Source organism: Oncorhynchus mykiss, chromosome 20 (genome assembly GCF_013265735.2).
Source record: "Oncorhynchus mykiss isolate Arlee chromosome 20, USDA_OmykA_1.1, whole genome shotgun sequence".
Taxonomy (NCBI): Eukaryota; Metazoa; Chordata; class Actinopteri; order Salmoniformes; family Salmonidae; genus Oncorhynchus; species Oncorhynchus mykiss.
The window spans coordinates 21,231,071-21,254,219 of NC_048584.1; the positions used below are offsets into that span (position 1 = coordinate 21,231,071).

A 23,149-nucleotide genomic window follows, 5' to 3' on the forward strand; every position below is an offset into this window, starting at 1 on the left:
AAATTCCCTGTCTTAGGTCAGTTAGGATCACCACTAGTTTAAGGATGTGAAAAGTCAGAATAATAAGAGAGAGAATTATTTATTTCAGTTTTAATTTCTTTCATCACATTGCCAGTGGGTCATAAGTTTACATATACTTAATTAGTATTTGGTAGCATTGCCTCTAAATTATTTAACTTGTTGCTCTTGAGCAGTGGTCTCCAACCGGTCAATCAAATCAAATGTTATTTGTCACATGCGCCGAATACAACAGACCTTACAGTGAAATGCTTGCTTACAAGCCCTTAACCAACAATGCAGTTAAGAAAATACAAAAAGAAGTCAGAAACAAAAGTAACAAATAATAAAAGAGCAGCAGTAACATAACAATAGTGAGGCTATATACAGGGGGTACCGGTACAGAGTCAATGTGCAGGGGCACTGGTTATTAAAGTGATTATGCATGGACAATAACAGAGAGTAGCAGCAGTGTGTGGGGCGGTCAATGCATATCATCTGGGTAGCCATTTGATTAGATGTTCAGGAGTCTTATGACTTGGGGGTAGAAGCTGTTTAGAAGCCTCTTGGACCAAGACTTGGTGCTCCGGTACCACATGCCGTGCGGTACCAAGGGAACAGTCTATGACTAGGGTGGCTGGAGTCTTTGACTATTTTTAGGGCCTTCTTCTGACACTGGTATAGAGGGGCTGGATGGCAGGAAGCTTGGCCCCGGTGATGTACTGGGCCGTGCGCACTACCCTCTGTAGTGCCTTGTGGTCGAAGGCCGAGCAGTTGCCATACCAGGCAGTGATGCAACCCATCAGGATGCTCTCGATGGTGCAGCTATAGAACCTTTTGACGATTTGAGGACCCATGCCAAAGCTTTTCAGTCTGCTTAGGGGGAATAGGTTTTGTCGTGCCCTCTTCTACTGTCTTGGTGTGCTTGGACCATGATAGTTTGTTGGTGATGTGGACGCCAAGGAATTTGAAGCTTTCAACTTGCTCAGTCCTTCTCCTGTAGTCCACAATCATCTCCTTTGTCTTGATCACGTTGAGGGAGAGGTTGTTGTCCTGGGCACAGGGACTATGGTGGTCTGCTTGAAACATGTTGGTATTACAGACTCAGACAGGGAGAGGTTGAAAAGGTCAGTGAAGACATGTACTGACATGGACGTGTACTGCGAGTGCATGCTCGCAGTACACGTCCTGGTAATCCGTCTGGCCTTGTGAATGTTGACCTGTTTAAAGGTCTTACTCACATCGGCTGCGGAGAGCGTGATCACACAGTCGTCCGGAACAGCTGACGCTCTCATACATGTTTCAGTGTTATTTGCCTCAAAGCGAGCATAGAAGTTATTTAGCTCGTCTGGTAGTCTCGTGTCACTGGGCAGCTCTCAGCTGTGCTTCCCTTTGTAGTCTGTAATAGTTTGCAAGCCCTGTCACATCCGACGAGCATCGGAGCCAGTGTAGTACGATTCGATCTTAGTCCTGTATTGAAGCTTTGCCTGTTTGATGGTTTGTTGGAGGGCATAGCAGGATTTCTTATAAGCTTCCGGGTTAGAGTCCCACTCCTTGAAAGCGGCAGCTCTACCCTTTAGCTCAGTGCGGATGTTGCCTGTAATACAGGGCTTCTGGTTGGGTTATGTACGTACAGTCACTGTGGGGATGACATCATCAATGCACTTATTGATAAAGCCAGCGACTGATGTGGTGTACTCCTCAATGCCATCGGAAGAATCCCGGAACATATTCCAGTCTGTGCTAGCAAAACAGTCCTTTAGTTTAGCATCTCCTTCATCTGACCAATTTTATTGACCAAGTTTTTGCTTATAAGCAGAAATCAGGAGGATAGTATTATGGTCAGATTTGCCAAATGGAGAGTGAAGGAGAGGTTTGTACGAGTCTGTGTGTGGGGAGTAAAGGTGGTCTAGAATAGTTTCCCCCCTCTGGTTGCACATTTAACATGCTGATAGAAATGAGGTTTCCCTGCATTAAAGTCCCCGGCCTTTAGGAGCGCCACTTCTGGATGAGCGTTTTCCTGTTTGCTTATGTCGGTGTACAGCTCATTGAGTGCGGTCTTAATGGTCTGTGGTCTTAATCGGTCTGTGGTGGTATGTAGACAGCTACGAAAAATACAGATGAAAACTCTCTAGGTAGATAGAGTATCTCATGATAAGCTGTAGACCACACTACCTCAGGCGAGGAAAAACCTTGAGACTTCTTTAGATATCGTGCGCCAGCTGTTGTTTACAAATATACATAGACCGCCACCCCTTGTCTTATCAGAGGCTGCTGTTCTATCCTGCCGATACAGTGTATAACCTGCCAGCTGTATGTTATTAACGTCGCTGTTCAGCTACTACTCTGCGAAACATAAGATATTACAGTTTTTAATGTCCTGTTGGTAGCATATAGTTCGTGCTTTTAGTTCGTCCCATTTATTTTCCAGTGATTGTACATTGCCTAACAGTATGGATGGCAAAGGCAGATTAGCCACTCGTCGCCTGATCCTCCCAAGGCACCCCAATCTCCTTCCGTGAAATCTCAGTCTGTTTCTCCTGTGAATGACGGAGATGAGGGCTTGTTCGGGTGTCTGGAGTAAATCCCTCCCGTCCGACTCCATTAATGAAACATTATTTGTCCAATTCAAGGTGAGTAATCGCTGTTCTGATGTCCAGAAGCTATTTTCGGTTATAAGATATGGTAGCAGCAACATTATGTACAAAATAAGTTACAAACAATGCGAGAAAACAAACAAAATAGCACGGTTGGTTAAAAAATAATTCAAACAGGGCCATGTCAGTGGAATCAGATCACAGTTTCACATTAATGTATTATGCAGTGTGTGCGTCTCATGCACTTCACTGCAGAATGTTTATTAGACTGTTTCACATACTTGTATTATTGTTCGGCCAGAGCTTTGAACAGTGAAAGATCATATAAGACTTGTAAAATAATCTGATCATAATGATGAGCACTTTCGCAAAAGTCAGATCTTCATAAGGTATTGTTATGCAACTCCATATGCTTGCTAAAACTCACCCATCATCTAATCTACTCAGATGACTGGCAGGCCTGAGTATTGGAAAGGAATCAGAAATAACCAGTAGGTGGCGCCACAGACCATGCATTTCACTCCACAAGCCCACAACACAGAAAGAGTTTATTGCCATGATTCAACTTCTCTTCAATGCAAGGCAAGACTGGAAAAACATCTATGCCATAGCTACATTATTCCCAAAGCAGTTGACATCTCATTCAGTCGTGTGGTTAGATGTGAGTATATATTTGATAACTGGTCATCAAGTTGTTGCTATCGTGTGGTTAGATGTGAGTATATATTTGATATTGGTCATCAAGTTGTTGCTATATGGAAGTAACGATTTGCCTTTTTAGCTGAGAGGAGGGTTTTCCGGTCAAAGTTTCCGTTGTGAGTCGGAAGTGGTGCACCACTAAAGCCAAAGGCTTTTAACCTCGTTAAAAACAATAATAGCGACAGTGATGAGTAGCTAATGAGAGAACGCATTAATTAAATCTTTAACATCACGACAAAGAGCAAGATACCTCGATATTACCACCGCGTGACTAGACTGACAGGTAGCTGCTAGCATCAGATGCTAAGCTAGCTATTTCTTGTTGCTAACATTAGCTGTCTGGAGCCGGGAGGTGGACTTGTCTAGTTTTACTGTTGATAGATTCGCTTAAACCACTTTTATTTTGCTGTTGTGGAGGTATTGGATTTCGTTATTCAATAGTTCTGCGTTGGACAATTTTCAGGTGAGCGCCCACTGCGTAGTTAACTAGCCTAGATACCGAGCCAATATGTCCACATTGGCACAATGACAATATGGGCCCAATGCGGGCAAAAATATTGGCCACATGTAGGCTTTCCACATTGGGCCGATGTGCCTTCGCTCATCGGCTCCACATTTGCCCCAAAGACATTGGGTCAGTGTGGGGGTGAGGGTAGCCCTCACTTTGCCTTGAAAATGTGCCCACGTTGGCAGGATGTGGTCCCAATGCGGGTTAACCCCATGAAGGCTGCCCACATTGAGCCGATGCGCCTTTGCTCATAGGCTCCACATTGGCCCCAAGGGCAGCCCTCACTTTTCCTGAAACGAGCCCACCCTCTTTGATCGGCTGCCTGTTACATTGTATCAGAAAGACAACAATGTTGTCATCATATATATATATATATATCATTATCAGAGAAACTTAGTTGTCATATCTCATGCACTTATTGAACTTCTTTTTTTTACGGTCTTCGTCTTCGTCATTGACAATGTACAAGGTCTTTTTTTCTTTTAAAAATTCACTAGGAAGATTGCACAAAAATAAATATAGAGCTATAAGGTTCTATCTGAAAAATAAATGATTCCTAGATAATTGTCTTAAGTTCCAAACACTCATTGGTTTGAATGGTGTCTGCAATATTTTTTTCTCTTCACTTTAACATATTTGCAAACCACACCACTAACAATTCTAATGAGCCCCCACCTCTACATTTATGAAGAAGCTGGGCTTGGTGTGGGTTAACCTGTGTTGGACTGGTGTGGGAAAGCCATGTTGGGCTTGTTGTGGGTTGGGCTTGTTGTGGGTTAGCCCGTGTTGGGCTTGTTGTAGGTTAGCCCATGTTGGGCTTGTTGTGGGTTAGCCCGTGTCTACCAAATACTCACATGGGGTCATGTTTGCTGGGTAGATATTGTATTGTTGTCAAAGGGTATTGTGTAACAAGCTGTTAGCTATCAGCCATATGAGCCAATGACAGCTGTCGTGACATCTGTGGTTAGCCAAATCCACAGTTGGCTATTACGCTATCTAATCATACACATTGCCCTTGATATCGACATGTTAACAGCTATTGGGCCAAACGAGAGTATCTCTTCATCATGTTGCACCATACAGCTACATGCATAGCTACCTAAATAGTTAGCTAGTTTGTATTCATGTCATGAATGATCTGCATCATGCCGTGGTGAGTTTGCATACAATGATTGATGGATAGTTGCTAGGCCTATTTGTAGCAATGTGCTTGGACTAATGAAAATCTCTTTCCCTTCTTCTCTTTCAGCACTTTTCCTAGCTGTGTGCTGAAATGGAAAAACCATCCCATTTGTTTTCAAGGATTTAGCGGAACGGTTAAGTTCACATTTCTCGTTACAACATCCAGTCCATCACTCATCTCTTGTTGTCACAATATAGCTTAGCTAGATCTCCATTTACCTTCCATTGATGACTGTAACTCATAGATTTATCATGTCATACGTCATCACTGTGCATTTGTCCTCTGTGACAAGCTGACAATCAAGTGTAGCTGTTTTTCACTTCTAAGATGCAAAACCCACATTACAGCCAGGTGGGAGGTTTCCTGCTGTGTTGCTTTGTGAACGTGTTCAGAGCACATCTGCACAGACTAGTGTAGACGTGCAGTGGGAGGAATGCCAGTGAACTCACTGTCCCTCCCCATGCTATTATGTCAGCACAATGCACTACATGTTTCAACACCCTCATACAGGAGAGGTGCTGGGAAGGAATAACTTGGCTGCTCAAGGATTGTCATCAACTACATCGTGACATTGCCTTCACCTCCAAAATGTGACTGTTCTAATAATGCGTTGTTATTATGACAACTCCATATTCATTGTTATAAATGAAACAATTTATCCTCCGTAGGAAAAGTATTGAAATCATAGAAATATATAGATCATATTTACATTCGAGTCATTTAGCAGACGCTCTTATCCAGTGCATACATTTTCTTGTTTTCTTGTACTGGTCCCTTGTGGAGATCGAACCCACAACCCTGCCGTTACAACATACATTCCCATTCAAGTTGACATTTGACAGTGGGGGGACAAGCGGCCATCTTTTTGGAAGTTGGAAGTTAATTAAAAGTACATTTAATTGGTTTAGCAGCTTAATTGCAGTGTTCTGAAGGGATAGGTCCATTTTATAAGTTCTATTTCTATGATTGAAGTGACGCCTACCCTGTATTCAAGAGTATGCGACGTCTCAACCGATGATGGGCACAAATCAAGCTTTATTTATACAGCACATTTCAGACATGTAATGCAACACAATGTGCTTCACAGGGAAAAAAACTAAATTAAAAACAGAAATATTTACTACAGAACAAACAGAGGATAAATAAACAAAAACTGACTGACTAAAAAGCACCCAAAGGAAAAGCAAAGCTAAAAAGGTGTGTTTTTAAGATTTATTTTAAATATGTCCACAGTTTTGGCCCCCCTAGTGTTCTCTGGCAGGCTATTCCAGAGGCTGGTGGAATTATAACTATCGGCTGCCTCTCCATGCCTCTTTTTCCCAGGTTTTGGGAGAGTTAAAGGCCAGTGCCAGAAGATCCGAGGGACCTACTGGGTACATAACTTTAAACCATGTCTGACATGTATTGAGGTGCACAATTGTGGAATGATTTAAAAACCAATAGAATAATCTTAAAACAAATTCTTAAACTCACAGGCAGCCAGTGCAAAGACCTTAAAACTGGTGCTCTCCATCTGGCCTTAGTCAGTACCTGTGCTGCTGCATTCTGTATGTTTTGCAGTTGACCAATGGCTTTCCTAGATGGACCAGACAGGAAACCATTACAGTAGTAAAGCCTGCTTGTAGTAAATGCATGGATGTGTCTCTGTATCTGCCTGAGAGAAAAACGGCCGCACCGTGACAATATTCCTCAGGTAGTAAAAAGCTATGTTGGTCACATTCCTAATGTGTGATTAATCGAGTTCAGAATTCAAACTAACACCTAGGTATTATTCTTGTCTTTAGTTGTAATTTTTTTATTTATTATCATTGGTGCGGGTGGGTGTTAAGGAGTATGGTTTGGCGGGTCATCCATCCATCCACAATCCATCCACCTGACAGGTGTGGCATATCAAGAAGCTGATTAAACAGCATGATTAACACAGGTGCACCTTGTGCTGGGGACAATTAAAGGCCACTAAAATGTGCAGTTTTGTCACACAATGCCACAGATGTCTCAAGTTTTAAGCGAACATGCAATTGGCAGGAATGTCCAACGTAACTGAATGTTCATTTCTCTGCATATGCTGCCTCCAATGTCATTTTAGAGAATTTGACAGTACGTCTGGGGGGGTTCTAAGGAGTATTTCTGTCTAATAGGAGATTCCCCCCTTTTGTGGGGGAAAAACTCATTCTGATTGGCTGGGCCTTTCTACCGTCATGTGAAATCCGAAGATTATGGCCCAATGAATTTATTGAATTATTCTATTGATTTCCGTCTTTGAATTGTAACTGAGTAAAGTCTTTATTGGTGTATGTTGCGTTTTATGTTTTTGTTCAGTATAGTTCTCAAGGGCAATGGACAATAGTTCAGAGAAATCAGTAAATGAAGTGGGGCAGTGCTTTGGTGGCCTATACAGCGTTATGATGCTCAAGACCCAAAGTCGCCAAACAAAAAGTCCTTACAGCTGAGAGCATTAGTAAAAAAACAAACACCTCAGATTATGTCAAATAGGTTCTAAGCTATAACATTTGTGCATTTTTAAAAATAAATGAATAAATCATAGAATACTTTCACAACCATGTTTGTAAGCTTTGAAATAATAACATTCCACAGTTTCTCTTTTTCAGTGATGAATATGGGTCAAATAGGAGCACCGCTATCTCGTTTCTGACCACTAGTGCTGACCGTTTAGTGCTTTTGGATGTCGTTTCGATTATTTAAAAAATAGTAACGGTTTTCCATATTTTTATTTTACATTTAAATGCACTATGCATTATGTGGGTTGAATGCTGTAACAATACAGCATTTTTAAAAGTCCCACGATGGTAGTGATTGCCCATTCACTGCTTGTCACTTATTAACCATCATTTATTCTAGGGCTGTCCCCGACAAAATAAAATCTTGGTTGACCGAAAGTCATCTGTTATTTGATTGGTTTAAACTCATTTTTCCATATACAGTACCAGTCAAATATATATATATATGTATTTTAATTTACATTGTGATGAATAGCTTTGTGACACACACCATGTTAGCCTAGTTGGGTTATACTACTGAATTATGACTCACATCCTCTACTGTATTGTGACATCACCAGCTGCACTAAAGTGTGGCCTACAATGAATCTTTCAATGACCTGTCTTGTTCTCCCACATAACTTAATTCTCTCCTAAGTTGACCTGTTTCACTGACTTTTTGAAGCTGTTTCTGCCTGTCAGAGGTCTCCTTCATGATAGCCTCAATTAGATCAGTGGGGAAACGACAGGGTGAGGCTGCCGCTGATGTCGTGATAAGATGAGGGTAGGGGTCTACAGTTATGCAACAGGAGATTGGATGATTAGATCAGACTTAATGTGCTGTAATAAATCATAATAAAGGTCGATTACATTTTGTTGTGGTAAATTCGGTGGAAATGGCTTGTGGTGTGACGGATCTGGAGGATGAAACTGAGTGTTTCTCTGTAGAAACCCTGTTGAGATTGATCAGACTATGTTTTTCGGTCCAGGTTTTTCAGTTGGGGTGTGTCGTCCGAGAGGAGACTGGACATCCTCTGGCTGCTGGAACACTCAGAACCACCACAGAAATCCTCTCTGCCCGCATGAGTATTATGGTTTTTCTAGAGCCAGTGCCAGGGAATCGCTCCTTACGGCCACATCAACACTTAGCTGAGAACCAGAGAGTACTGTATGCTGCCACACCTAGACAGTCATGGAGAGAGATGGATAGAGGGAGACGGCTAGGTATGGGAGACAGACAGATAGTAGGTTGAGATGTAGGCTAGGTAGTGAGACAGACCAAAAACATATCAGCAATAGCCTGAGCTGAACACAGAAATGGAGAGATTGATAGTGAAATGAATGGTGTGAGGGCAAGAATGAGATTGGGAGAGATCCTTAGACAACACAGCCTTATTGTTGGCCTGCTCTGTTGTAATGGCATTTCCTGCTGCACTCCATGGGTAGAGAAAACAAACAGAATTAAAGCTGCAAGCAGCATGGCCGGGGTTCATGACTTTGGGTCCCACGGGGTGCAGGGGTGACTTTGGGTCACACGGGGTGCAGGGGATGACCTTACAAAGTTAGCATGTTCAATCGCTTGTTTTAGCACAACCATGTGGCCAATTGGCATGGTATTGCTTGAGCGGATGTGGCCCTTGGGCCTTTACCATGCTAAATTGCACAAACAAAATAGAAAATAAAACAGACCGTCAATTTAGTGAATACTGTTGGTGGTTTAATATAAGGGTTTCTGCAATATAACTTCAGACTTTTACCACTTCTTCATTTTACTACGTCAGTATTTATTTGTTGTCAGTGTTTTGCCATAAAACTGGTGGCAGTTGTGAAAAATGTCAATAGTTAGATAGGGTTGCAGAGTTAATTAGGCTATTTTTCTCTTCAACCATATACTAGAAACTCATGGACACAAAAAAATTAACACTGTATAATAATATAAAAAAAATATTCAGGTATAAATGACTAAAGTTATTATGCATTGCCATAGATTTTCTGTTAATTACCAAAATTACTGAAGATTCCGGTGAAGGAAAACACAAAATGCCTATTCCTCCAGATAGTTGACACTATAATCCTTAGCCTGCAGATATGCATTCCTAAATTGTGTTCTGTCTGCGTCTGAATTCCAAAGTTTCACAAGAGATGCTCAGTGTTCCATTAGCGTGTTCCAGCCTGTTCCATGTTCTACCTCCCAGCCCTGAGCAACCGAGAGGGAGAGTAGGCTACATCTATCTACCCTAACACTCTGCCACTGTGTCTGCGTCAGTGGTTAGCAAAGAACAGGCCTCAGGGGAATTGAGTGTCTAGTTTATGCAGAGCTGTCAGTTGAAGGACGACTTCAGATATTGAGTCACGGTTCTGGTTGCAAGTTTCTATAGACCGGGTCACGATAAAGGAGTTTGTGCAACATTTGTCCTGGACAGCCTCTGAGTTTTGTTCTAGCCCCGCTGTAATAAACACCTGATTTAAACTAAGTGGTTTATATTGAAATCCATTATTAGCTGATAAGCTTAATCCAGTAGGCTTGGGCGGCATCCAGATTGTCATACCTTCATACCGACCTTGTGCCATACCGGGATATTTGAGATACCGGCACTGATCACAAAACCCCACCCAGCCTTTGTAATCCGAAAGTTAGCAATGTTAACAAGTACATGTCAAATCCCATAGAGAATGCTAACTAAATGCTAATGAGTGTATTGCGAACATTTTATACAATCTCTGACCTAAACTATATGCAAGAAGGATATCCTAGTTCATAAAGTCATCCAAGTTACTCAAAAATGCTACTCCGTTTGGCACAAAACAGATATTAGACAGCAAGGCTCTTGATCCAGGCGGGGATTCACTGCTTTTACCAAGCAAAGCTTGATTTTGGAAAAGCTAACCACTTTGCTAGATAGCTAACTAGCTACTAAATTAGCTAAACAAATGCAAATTTAACTTAATAGTTATAAGATACCTAGCTGGCAAATATTTAGTTGTGAATTCTATACTGTAAGTAGATCACCTGGCGGGTGCTGCACAACAGTGAGTGACTCACAAGGCTACGGTCTCGTAGTTGTGTGCTTGTAAACAAACACAATGTGACTTGGAACTATCGTTAAGCTTCATAATGAAAGTTGTGACAGGTAAAATGAAGAACGCGTTCTTCTTTACTTACTAACTTATTGCGCAAGTTGACTGCAGGTGTTTACTGTAAAAGTAGCTACAAATATAAAAATGTATTTAAAACATTTCAATGGTATTGACTGTATTGAAAAACCATTCCGTGGCAATTTCCAAATACCCCGGTATACTGCCCAAGCCTAGAATCAAGTGTGTTATTGCAGGGGTGGATTAAAAGCCTATGCACCATTTCTCTTGGACCGGAGTACCCCACCCCTGTTGAAACCATAATTTCTGCATGCGACAATTTGCAAACCAAAGAAAACAAAGACTGACATTGTTTTTCTTTTCTTTTTTAAAATAATTGTATACCTCACAGGTATCTCTGTCACCCTGGCGACGCTGGGGCCACAGGGTGGGGCGGAGCTAAGTCCTGGCATCATGGTGGTTGCCGTGGCACCCGGCTCAGCCTCCAGCCCACAGAGCGAAGCAGTGACCAATGAGCTTCAGGAGTTGACTCTGCAGCCCATCTCCAACGACATGCCTGTGCGAGAGAGGAAGAACGGTGAGTTGGTGTCGAGGATCCCCCGTATGGATCCCCCGTACGAGGATCCCCCGTATGATCCTCCTCTTTCATCAACTATCAGACATACCATACCGTATCAAGGTAAAATAAATGACATCTTGAATATTGTACTTTCTGTTACGCTGTGTGCACTGAACTAACATGCATGATTGTGGCTAATACTCCGATTTTCAGATGAGAGGAATTAAACGGCCTATAATGCACACCACCGTGTCGCTCAACTCAACAGTGTGTAGCCTACTGTAGCTGCTAGCAAAGTAATTCAAAGCCTATACTTTATCACTCTGGATGTGATAACTTTCCAGTGCTACTGTTTTTGCCATGTAATGTTGTTATTAAAACAATATCAGACAACCCCAGGGTAGAATAGTTCACCGACAGAGCATTTGGAAAGTATTCAGACCCCTTGACTTTTTCCACGTTGTTACGTTATACCCCTATTCTAAAATGGATTAAGTATTTTTTTTCTTCCTCATCAATCTATAATGACAAAGCAAAAACTGGGTTTTAGAAATGTTTGCAAATCTATATATATATATTTTTAAATGCTGAAATTAGGGATGCACGATATATCGGTGAACATATCGGAATCGGACGATATTAGATAAAAATGCCAACATCAGTATCGGCCGATGTCTAGTTTAACGGCGATGTGCAAAACCGATGTCAAAGCTGCCGTGCATACCTATATAAAGTAGGTACATGATGTAATGATGCCACGTAAAATTTTGCGCTACACGTGCAACACAGCATTCTTAACCTAGCCCACACAATGTCTGCTGTGTGACTCGAGCAGTCAAGTCGAGCAGTCATTTGAAAGGGTAAGAAAATTTCAGCGAGACAACTCAAAAGGCGAAATCCATTAAAGCCAAGATAATGAAATTCATTGCCCTTGACAATCAACCGTTCTCTGTCTTGGGTGATGTTGGCTTTCACCGACTGGTCGAGCACTGGTGCATACTACCAAGTGCGCTATTTTTAAAATGTTGCCCTACCGGAGTTACACAGTGATAGCTTCACTGCTATTAGCATCATGACATACATGCTATGGAATGCCGTTTGGGTCTTTACGTGTCAAAAAATATACAGTTGCACTGTCAAAGCTGTAGAAAAGGTCTGCAAACAAGCAAACCCCGGACACGATGTGTTTACAATACCGCGTTGGTAATAAAGCATTATTTCTTCGACCGCAACTTCTGGGGTAGCTAGCTTTAGCTTGGTACCTAGCTAGCGCCAATACAACCAGCCTGAAAACAATGACCAGTAGAAACTGCAGTCATTTTCATTATTCTTAGCAATGATTTAGGAGTCTTTGTGAGTAAGTATTAGCTAGGTAGCCACTTGTTGTTCACCTAATGAAATTGAACTTCATGAAAATAAATAGCTAGCCAGCTACTTAATCCTGTTGCCCAAAGCTAACGTTATAAGCAGCCAGCTAGCTTCATCTGGCTAGTGAGGCTTGACCGGACCGGGTTATGTGTTGTGAAGCTAGCCACAATAAGGATTAGCATAATAGTCGAATTTGCGATTTGCCTTCAAAATAAAAGTATGTCATTGACAGTGATGCATTCTACTATTGTGGCTAATCTTTATTGTGGCTAGCTTCACACAGATGGGTCCGACCACCATTAATCAAATAAGAACTGTCTTATAAATTAGGGGTATTTTAATGACACCTAGCTGTATAGTTAGCTAGCTAACTATAGCTACTGAAACAGATTGTTGTTTTGCTGCGTTTTTGGGGAAGAACTTTGTTTGCATCCATGAGCTAGCTAGCTTTTTTTTATGACCAGCACTGTAGGTGCGCGAGACAACTTTACCAGCATCATAGCATACTTATTGATGAATCATTGTGACATAGAAAATACGAGTGATAGTGTAATCAATGTGTAATAACTATGTAAAAAAGTTATGAACGCGTTAAATTATTATGTGACGTGCAGTCATATGCAGGTCCTGATTGGTCAACAAGCTTATTTAACACGTCAAATAGTGGGGTTTTTTGACACGCGAAGACACAAATGGCATTCCATAGAAATCCTGGTTGAGAATGAAACGACTGAACAAATGAACAACGAAACAGCACAGCAAGTTAGTAAAATAAATAGGTTTTGATTATGTTTTACTGGTAATGGGGACATGCGTAAATGCCAACAAAATAACTTTTTGGTCATTGTGGTGTGGGTAACCTTTTCTTTAACTAGGCAAGTCAGTTAAGAACAAATTCTTATTTACAATGACGGCCTGGACGACCCTGGGCCAATTGTACGCCGCCCTATGGGACTCCCAATCACGGCTGGATGTGATACAGCCTGGATTCGAACCAGGGACTGTTGTTACGCCTCTTGCACTGAGATGCAGTGCCTTAGACCGCTGCGTCCGTTTGTGTGTGTGTTAACTATTTAACTGTACTAGAATGATTAAAAGGCCGCTCAAATTGTAAATATCGGTATCGTCTTTTTTTGGCAAGGAAAATATCAGATATCGGTTTCGGCCAAAAATGTCATATCGGTGCATCACTAGCATGAAAAGCAGGAGTTCGGTATGAGGTCTGTACAGCTCTCCCAGCCATATACAGTGGCCAGTTTATGTCTCCACAGGAGAGGGTTCAGAGAGATGGCGATTAGGGGGTCAGATGAGGGTGAAGGAGATGTAGAATGTCATAGAGGAGGGGGGAGTGAAGGATCATTGCTGATGCTGAGACAGTAATACTGTTCATGATAATGGAGTTGATGTATTTATGTGGAACTGCTGTTATCTTGAACAGGTCCTTCTTCTAAAATATGCCTAGATTGTATCTCAATGAGACATGATCAGCTTAATGTACGGAGAGTGAAACTGAAGGTGCAGCGAGTTTGCTTAACAAGATTTGCTTAAGAGCCAGATGGGAGTCTCAGTCAAGGCCAGGATGAATAGACCCTCCTTGCAAAGGGAATTACAAGGATAAAAGGTTGAGTTTTAGTGTTTAACCCCCACTCCCCCAGCCCAAGGGCACCACTCCTCGTTTTAAACACTGCCTACCATGGCTACTAACGCTTCATACAGGCTGGCTGCCAGTAGCAGACATGTTGTAGCAGGACCTTCCCAGTCTCTTATCTGACACAACATGGTGTAAACGAGACACAGGAATGTTAGCAAGGCTATCAGTCCATTACATCTATCTAGTCTACAACCATCTTAATGGCCTCTGCATGGTAGCTATGGGTTGTGTCCCAAATGGCACTATATTCACAGTGCTCTCTTTTTTTGACTAGGACCGATAAGTAGCCCAAGCAGTGCACTAAATGGGAAATAGGTTGGTACTCTCTCTCTCTCTATCTGTCTTCTTCCAGGGTAGAGTTATGCAATCTCTCATTCCACAGTACCTTGTTTTAGAGAGGAGGGCTGCTGAAGGTTTTTCAAGTGAATATTTACAGGCTTTCATGTCAGGGTTGAGTCGGGGGTCAGCGTTCAATGTGTGTGTGTGTGTGTGTGTGTGTAGGCATGCCTATTTGTCAGAGAAAGGAGGAAAGATAGAAAAAAAAGGGCAAATGTTGATTAACATTAGCCCTTTTCTTTATGATAACGTGGCCCTGAGTGAGAAGGGCGATAGCGACGTTTTCTAATCCACTAGAACTTTGTGGAGAGAGTATGAGAACATGGTGCAATAATGCCTTTTGAGGTCATTTACAACTTGGAGGTGTAGGGTGGTTTTCAATAGAGGGGGATGTAGAAATATTGGAGGAAGAGAGTGGGGGAGGAAAAGGGGGAAGTCATCCGAAAGACGGAATTGCATAATTCTGTAGGATATAGAGAAGGAAGGAACGATGCAGACAGAGGAAAACAGGAAGAGCGAGAGAATGGAGGGCAGTAGTGATAATATTTGAGGCCAAAAGGTGATCTGGAATGCAGATCGGCAGGCACCAGTGTTTCCCCCATGTTTTCTCCTGGATTTTTACTTATTCTGCCCGAGCAACAACAGCAGTGACGTTCTGCCTGCAGCTTGCCTGCCTTTCTAAAGAGAAAAAAAATGACACCTAGCGGGGAAAAAGTAGGTGTCGCCCCAGAGAGGTTAGGAACTTGGGCCTGGACTTGGATGGAATCCAAGGAGCAATGAGGAAGAAGAAGAAAAACTGACTGCCTCAAACACACACCCTTTCTATCAGGGCGTGCACACACTCGCAGACAGGTACAACAGGCAGGGATTGAGCAGGCAGGGATTGGCTGTAGCCAGTGTTAGAAGAAGTGGGCTACACACACACTCACAAACACGCCGTGTTGTTTGTAGTTCTCGTGGAGAATTTATTCTACAGGGAGGGGTGCCGGGACTGCCGTGGAAAACTTTTTGGGTCTTGGAAACGCAACTCTGCCAGTAGCCTCTCCTGCTGTTCTCTTATGAGTATGGATCGCTAAACTTGGAGGAAGGTTGTACTTTATCCTTCCAGTGAATAGGGATATGGCCATACACTCAGGTAAAGTGTCTTTTTGCAGAGTATTTGTTTATTTCAGCTGTGGGTGTTGTCGCTCAGCTGTCAGTATATCTGTACCAGTAGGTCAAGTGTACGTGTGTGTGTGTAATGTCATAGCGGCAGTGTAACTCTAAAAGAGTGTTATTGTTCAATGGCCAGGCTCTCCGCCTTGTGAAGTACTTATTGCTCTGTGTTCAAGTTTCACAGCCGCTCTTTAATCTCAAGGCCAATTGAACAAAGAAAAATAACTAATCATTCTGTCATTCCCAGCCCGCCAGCATTAGCATGGTTTTAAAACATATTCTGAAGCTATTATACGATTTTTATGATGTATATTCATTACATTTATTTCTGTTTCTGTGGGAATGAAAGGGCTGTGAATAAATTAATGAAACTCTGTCATGTGTGCCTGCAAGTTACCTAACAACTGTCTCCCTCCGTTGAAAGATCACGCTGTAAAAGTAGTGGCTCTTTTTTGTATTATTTTAATTCTTGACTCAGTGGCAGATATGGGAAGGCTGGGGTGGGGTGAGCTGGGCTGGAGGGTGGGAGGTTGGTGGGGGTGATGACTTTGACTGTTCTCTCTGAGACGACAGCGCCTCATTGAAAGCAGCTGGCTTGGCTGTTATGACTCCCATTCCATCAAGAGAGATTTGGGACACTGTCCTGTTTTCTCAGCTTTTTGGGGGGATTGGAAGAGTTGCTCTCAGATCAGCTGTTTGGAGCAAAGCACAGCGCTAGACCTGCAACCCCCAGAGAGGTTGATTGACTCGCTGTGATTGTCCTGGGTGTTGTGTTGTGGAGCCCAGCCCAGCTGAGTGCTTGTCATGTTAAACAGGCTGGCTCCAGTGTTGGCAGGGCTGGTCATCAGTCATGTCTATCTGTCTGTCAGTAAGGAATAGGAGAGACTTGAGACTGTTCACCTCTGCTACTTCCCAGACCACCACCAACCCCCACACCTGGCAACAAAGCACGGTGGGGTATGTTAATGCATGGCTAACGGTGTGGCTCTGATTCGTCTAAACTAGACTACTAGAGCAATGACAGAGAGCCTGGAGCCAATGGGGGAAATAGTCATGTGTTCATTCGGAATACATTCTGTCAAATCAACACCTCTTCTCCCCATGCAGTACAAACCTAGTGATTTTTCATGGTTAGAGGTACAACATTTATTTGAAGAGTATAGATCCTTGGCCTGCCTGCCGATTTAGAATATTCCTTTACATAGGAAAAAGTTACGTTTTCATTAGTAGCATTCCGGCTACATAAATAATTACGTAAATGTACACAAAACCACACATTGTATGGAAACTTGGAAAGTACCCTAGATGTCCCACTCCCATATTCTGTCCCCCTCTCCTGCTGCCTTTAGTGTGGGTACAGTGTGAGCGGAGGCGGCCTGTAAGCTGTGGCGCTTTCTAGCAGCAGTGGTAGGCTGTAGAGGAGCTGTGTGGTTGAGTTTATGTAACAGGGAGGGAAGAGTGCCAGCAGCCAGCCAGCCCAGCATACTGTAGAGGCTCCAGCACGCTCTCACTGGCCCTGAGCAGAGGGAGAGGGTAAAGGAGGAGAGAAGAACAAAACGGGGACAGGAGAGCAGGAAAAGGTTGAGGAAGGAGGAGAGGAAAAAGGGGCTAAAGGGGCCTCCCTGTCCCTGCTTAGCTAATGTGGGCGAGACACACAGCTGTCTGTGACATTCACTCAGTTACAGCAGCAGCACACACTTCTATTTGCCCCCCTCTTTTCCCTCTTCCCTCTCCCCTTTCCCTCTGTTTGTCTTGATCTCTCCGTCCTTGTAGCGATTGTATTTTTGTCTCTCTGTTATTGGCTCATTTACATAAATACAATGCAGTCAAAACACATATACATTGCATTCGGGAAGTATTCAGACCCCTTCCCTTTTTCCACATTTCGTTATGTTACAGCCTTATTCTAAAATTGATTAAATAGTTTTTTCCCCTCATCAATCTACACACAATACCCCATAATGACGAAGCTAAAACAGGTTTTTAGGGGAGGAAAAAAGGAGAAAAAATGTATTCAGCCCCTTTACTCAGTACTTTGTTGAAGCTCCTTTGGCAGCGATTACAGCCCTTAGTCTTCTTGGGTATGACGCTACAATCTTGGCACAACTGTATTTGGGGTGTTTCTCCCATTCTTCTCTGCAGATCCTCTGAAGCTCTGTCAGGTTGGATGGTGAGTGTCGCTTCACATCTATTTTCAAGTCTCTCCAGAGATGTTCGATCAGGTTCAAGTCCGTGCTCTGGCTGGGTCACTCAAGGACATTCAGAGACTTGTTCCGAAGCCACTAATGCGTTGTCTTGGCTGTGTGAACCTTCACCAAAGTCTGAAAACCTGCTCCAGAGTGCTCAGGACTTCATCCTGCCGCTGAAAAATCCTCACAGCATGATCCTACCATCATCATGCTTCGTCGTAGGGATGGTGCCAGGTTTCCTCCAGATGGGACGCTTGCCATTCAGGCCAATGAGTTCAATCTTGGTTTCATCAGACCAGAGAATCTTGTTTCTCATGTTCTGAGATTCCTTTCGGTGCCTTTTGGTAAATTCCAAGCAGGCTGTCATGTGCCTTTTTCTGAGGAGTTGCTTCTGTCTGGCCACTCAACCATAAAGGCCTGATTGGTGGAGTGCTGCAGAGATGGTTGTCCTTCCGGAAGATTCGCCCATATCCACAGAGGACCTCTAGAGCTCTGTCAGAGTGACCATCTGGTTCTTAGTCACCTCCCTAACCAAGGCCCTTTTCCCCCGATTGCTCAGTTTGGCCGGACGGCCAGCTCTAGGAAGAGTCTTAGTGGTTCCAAACTTCTACCATTTAAGAATGGAGGCCAATGTGTTCTTGGACCTTCAATGCTGCAGACATCTTTTGGTACCCTTCCCCAGATCTGTGCCTCGACACAATCCTGTCTCGGAGCTCTATGGACAATTTGTTCAACCTCAAAGCTTGGTTTTTGCGCTGTCAACTGTGGGACCTTATATAGACAGGTGTGTGCCTTTCCAAATCATGTCCAATCATTAATTTAACACAGGTGGACTCCAATCAAGTTGTAGAAACATCTCAAAGATGATCAATGGAAACAGGATGCAGCTCAGCTCAATATCGAGTCTCATAGCAAAGGGTCTGAATACTTATGAAAATAAGGTATTTCTGTTTTTTTCTTTAAAAAAAAATAACATGTCAAACAAACTACACATTTTTGCTTTGTCATTATGGGGTATTGTGTGTAGATTGATAAGGGGACAAAAATATTTCATCCATTTTAGAACAAGGCTGTAACGTAACAAAGTGGAAAAAGGGAAGGGGCCTGAATACTTTCCGAATACACTGTACATACTTACAAAATACTCACACGCACGCACACACCCAGCCAACACAAGGCTTGTTACTGTTGAGAAATAGACAGGACCTCACATGCACTGACTGATGGCACATATCACAGTGCCATCACCATCACACAGTGCAGTTACGTAATTACAGCTTCTATTTGTTATCCAATAGTCATTCAGTAATAAAAACTCTGAGCACAACTGAACAATCTCCGCAGCCTGTTGCTCTTTGCAACAGCAGCTATGAATACAGTGGAAAGATGCACAAACACACATTACAATGTACACATACATACAGTACTCATTCCAGGCGTTTTCTTTATTTTGACTATTTTCTACATTGTAGAATAATAGTGAAGACATCAAAACTATGAAATAACACATGGAATCATGTAGTAACCAAAAAAAGTGTTAAACAAATCAAAATATTTTATACTTGAGATTCTTCAAAGTAGCCACCTTTTGCCTTGATGACAGCTTTGCAAACTGTTGGCATTCTCTCAACCAACTTCACCTGGAATGATTTTACAACAGTCTTGAAGGACTTCCCACATTGACTGGTACTGTAGATCAACTTTCAGCATACACATTGATAAATATTCACACCATTTATAAACATATCACACATACAATGCAGTGTCTATTTTCACTTGGAAACTATTTGATTTCTCACACTCCTATTATCTTTACACAAATGATGTGTCTGTCTGTATAGAATAGACTTTACCTAGTGATTCATAGTAAACACTGTCCTAAACGTTCTAGTTTATTAATCTCTGACTAAGAGGACATTGGTTTGTTATTATGAGTCATCCTGAAGGAAATTAATTGTGCTGATAACCGAGAGGTGTAAACCGTACCAGGCTAGGGCCTGTCCTCTGTAGACTTTCATTCTACTAAAAAGTAGTTGTATCTTATCTGTTAGTCTGTCACTGCTTTCACATGATCAATGTGCACAATCTCTCACCATTAAAAACTGACTGACACGCCTGTTTGCACTTCAGGTTGGTTCTGATGATGTAACTGGATACAGACCTTTATGATAACTTGGCCGTTGCCACAAGTTTAACTTACTGGTTTATTATTGTAGGCTCTTATGTGTTGTGTTAGCTTGATATACACTTAGTGGGATCTATTGTTGGTGAGCCTGTAAGGTTGGTACTTTGCCTTGTCTGGTGCACTGAACACATTGGAGGAATGAGGTTAGGTCTCCTGTATATCAGTTAGATTGTTTCCCCATCGCACTGATAGGTTAAGGTCAATTTAGCTTTATATGTTGGGGAGAACGGGCTTGTCTTGCCATTCCGTTCGCTCTGTTTCAGCCTTTATTATGAGCCATCCTCCCCTCAGCAGCCTCCACTGACATCAATCACAGTGTGTAAAGTCTTCCCATTGTTGCTGGACCAACACAGAGGGGCCTCTGCTACAAGGAAAGGAGGTGAGGAAGAATCCATCTGTTTAACCACAGAGGGGGTGGGCATATTTTGAGGAAGACATGACTTAAAAGAGACACAAATAACTCTTGCGGTCGAGTAATTTGATCCAAAATGTTGAAGTAACCACCACCAAATGAATCTCACTTTGCTGTTCTCTGTTTGACACAGCAGTTTTCTTTTCACACGAATCCTCCTTTTCTTTCTGAATGAATCAAACTATTCTTGTCTCTTCTACGCCACATGTAACAAGTTCCATGTTCCACACTGCACGCCTGCTGGTGCTTTAGGGGGTGGACTGTTTCCTTGAGGGGAAGGATATGGAATCTGTTTTCTGTGAAGTGAACTAGGGAGTTATGGGCTGCAGAGTAAAGTCATCTCAGATGTTCATCCAGAAATGTAGTGCCTGGAAAAGGAACTCCCTCCCTCCCTCTCACTCTACTCTCCCTTTCTTTCTCTCTTGCCTCCCCTCCGTCCCTCCCTCCCTCGTGCTCTGCTGCACCATATTAACAAATGCTAACAGCAGCCCTGAATTGGTAACCTTTGTAACCTTACCTCCTGTAGCTGTTTAGGGGGCTCCCGAGTGGCGCAGCGGTCTAAGGCCCTGCATCTCAGTGCTAGAGGCGTCACTACAGACCCTGGTTCGATTCCAGGCTGTATCACATCCTGCCGGGATTGGGAGTGCCATAGGGCGGCGCACAATTAGCCCAGCGTCGTTAGGGTTTGGCCGGGGTAGGCCGTCATTGTAAATAAGAATTTGTTCTTAACTGACTTGCCTAGTTCAATAAACGTTAAATAAAATGTCCTTCTCCCTCTTTTTTTCTTGCTGACTTTCTTTGTCTCCCCCTCAGTGTTTGTCTCTGTCTGTCTACCCTGCTGTCTTGTGTCCTTTCCTCTCTTACCCACTCTGCTGAATAGTGAGGCGTGTTGTGTTGAGGAGTAAAGTGTTGACACTTTTTTAATGTCTGCTTACTATCACACAATCAAACCCTTCTATTTACATACTTTGCCTACCTTGTGAAATAGCCCACTGTTTCTGTTACCACTCAGGTGAACAGACTTCCTCAGATATAATACCACCTTACCCCCCTAACAGGGAATGAACCCACAGGGTCTTTGTTTGAGTCTGTCAGGCCTGCCTAACCACATACAATCCCCCTCATCTGTTAGGACTGAAATCAATGGGACTGGGTGTGCCTCTGTGCTTTGGCCGATCTGTGGTTGGTTTACTACCCTAATTTAAGATGTGTGTTGTTGTTGCTCACATGGGACTGGATTTTTACTATACACCTGGTAGGTATCGTCTCCAGTGCTTCAGCCACAGGGTTTTTGAGATCCAGTCCGTTTAGTGAAGGATAAAGAGACTGACTGACTGAGGGAGTGAACAGAGAGACCTATAGTTTGTTTTCAGCTAACTTGCCCGTACCGCCTGACATGGTTCTAGCAATCCCACCCATACTAGAGCTGACACACACACACGCAGAGAAGTGTAAGGAGGGAAAGGAGGCTGGGTTGTGGGAGGTTATCAGTCTGGCTGTGTGTCTACCCAGGCGTTACAGCCTTCTCTCCAGGACTGGGGCAGGGCGACCCAGCAAGGTGACCTTCGTGTGGAGGAGTCAGTGCCTGGGTAGACCGCCTTACCCTGGATGTCTCTGAGCATTGAATTAGAACTCCATAAGAATACTGTATCCTGCTGTAACAACACGGAAAAGGGTTTCACTTGCGATGATGGTGTTATGTGTTTTATTTTTATATTTTTTGCCTGCCTTAGTTGAATGCGCTGGATAAGATTGCGTTCTTAATGGCTAAAACATGCTTAGCGGGGGCCCCGCCCTGCCTAATATTATGGTAGGAGAAGGTGGGAAACACTAGGCCTTATGGAATCTCTTCAATCGGCCCTAGTGTGAGGCTTCAAACTGCGACTCTCAAGACTATATCTCAGTTGGCTTCTAATGAACTGAATGGAAGTTGATGGCAGAATGACTGTGAACGCCTCAGACAATCTAACCCTAAAAATCTAACCTAACCCTCAAACCCAGGTACCATAAAACCTTGGGCAACAGCCCTGCTGTCACCACCCACACATTTGGCTGGGCTGCTCCTAAAACCATAAACCTTTACTACAACACTACCTTTCGTCTCTGAGGAGATAGCTGTGATAATAACAGTACAGTGATAATGGTGATAACGATAGTCAGGACAGATCATGTATTACTCAGTGTCTTTGGAGGAGTCTGTCAGTCCTATCTCTTGAAGGTAGGCCATCGTTGTAAATACGAATTTGTTCTTAAATGACTTGCCTGGTTAAATATATATATATATATATATATATATATATATATATATATATATATATATATATATATATATATATATATATATATATATATATATAACATTTATAATGACTTTTTTTTCTCTCTTCCATACTGTGAAGTTGTAGGCTAAAGCTAGGTGGACTTTGGTCCCGTTTTTCACACTGCTTCCTGTGAAGTGTGTTTGGTCAAGGTGGTGCTCTGTTCTCTATGGACAGTCTGTCCACCGGGGCCTGATCATAAGACCTACACACAAAGACGTCAGCAGCCTAAAAATGAATCCAAGTCTGTCCATGTATTTGAATGAGAACTGTTAGTCAGCGAGGGGCGAACCTATGGGTACACGCTGGATAAACCCACCGGCCGTGGAAGTTGAAATGATTGTGTGTTAGTGTGTGGGTGTCTGTAAGTAACTCTACCCAGCAGCCACACAGGTGAT

General features: G+C 42.8%; 1 protein-coding gene across 4 annotated transcripts in view; it reads left to right on the forward strand.

Annotated features, from left to right (window-relative positions):
• The first annotated feature begins 3,140 nt into the window (after positions 1–3,140).
• LOC110499104 (myocardin-related transcription factor A) overlaps positions 3,141–23,149 on the forward strand; it is a 43,407-nt gene continuing 23,398 nt past the window's right edge. For 2 of the 4 annotated variants that reach the window (XM_036955960.1, XM_036955961.1), the window contains exon 1: positions 11,239–11,257. Coding sequence is in view for 2 of the 4 variants with exons in the window: in XM_021576006.2 (XP_021431681.2) it covers positions 11,032–11,155 (124 nt within the window). In the remaining 2 variants the exon portion in view is untranslated. Of the gene's footprint in view, positions 3,256–5,050; positions 5,118–10,969; positions 11,156–11,238; positions 11,258–15,270; positions 15,628–23,149 lie in introns of those variants that run through there. The other 2 variants (XM_021576006.2, XM_021576009.2) reach the window with 2 other exon arrangements.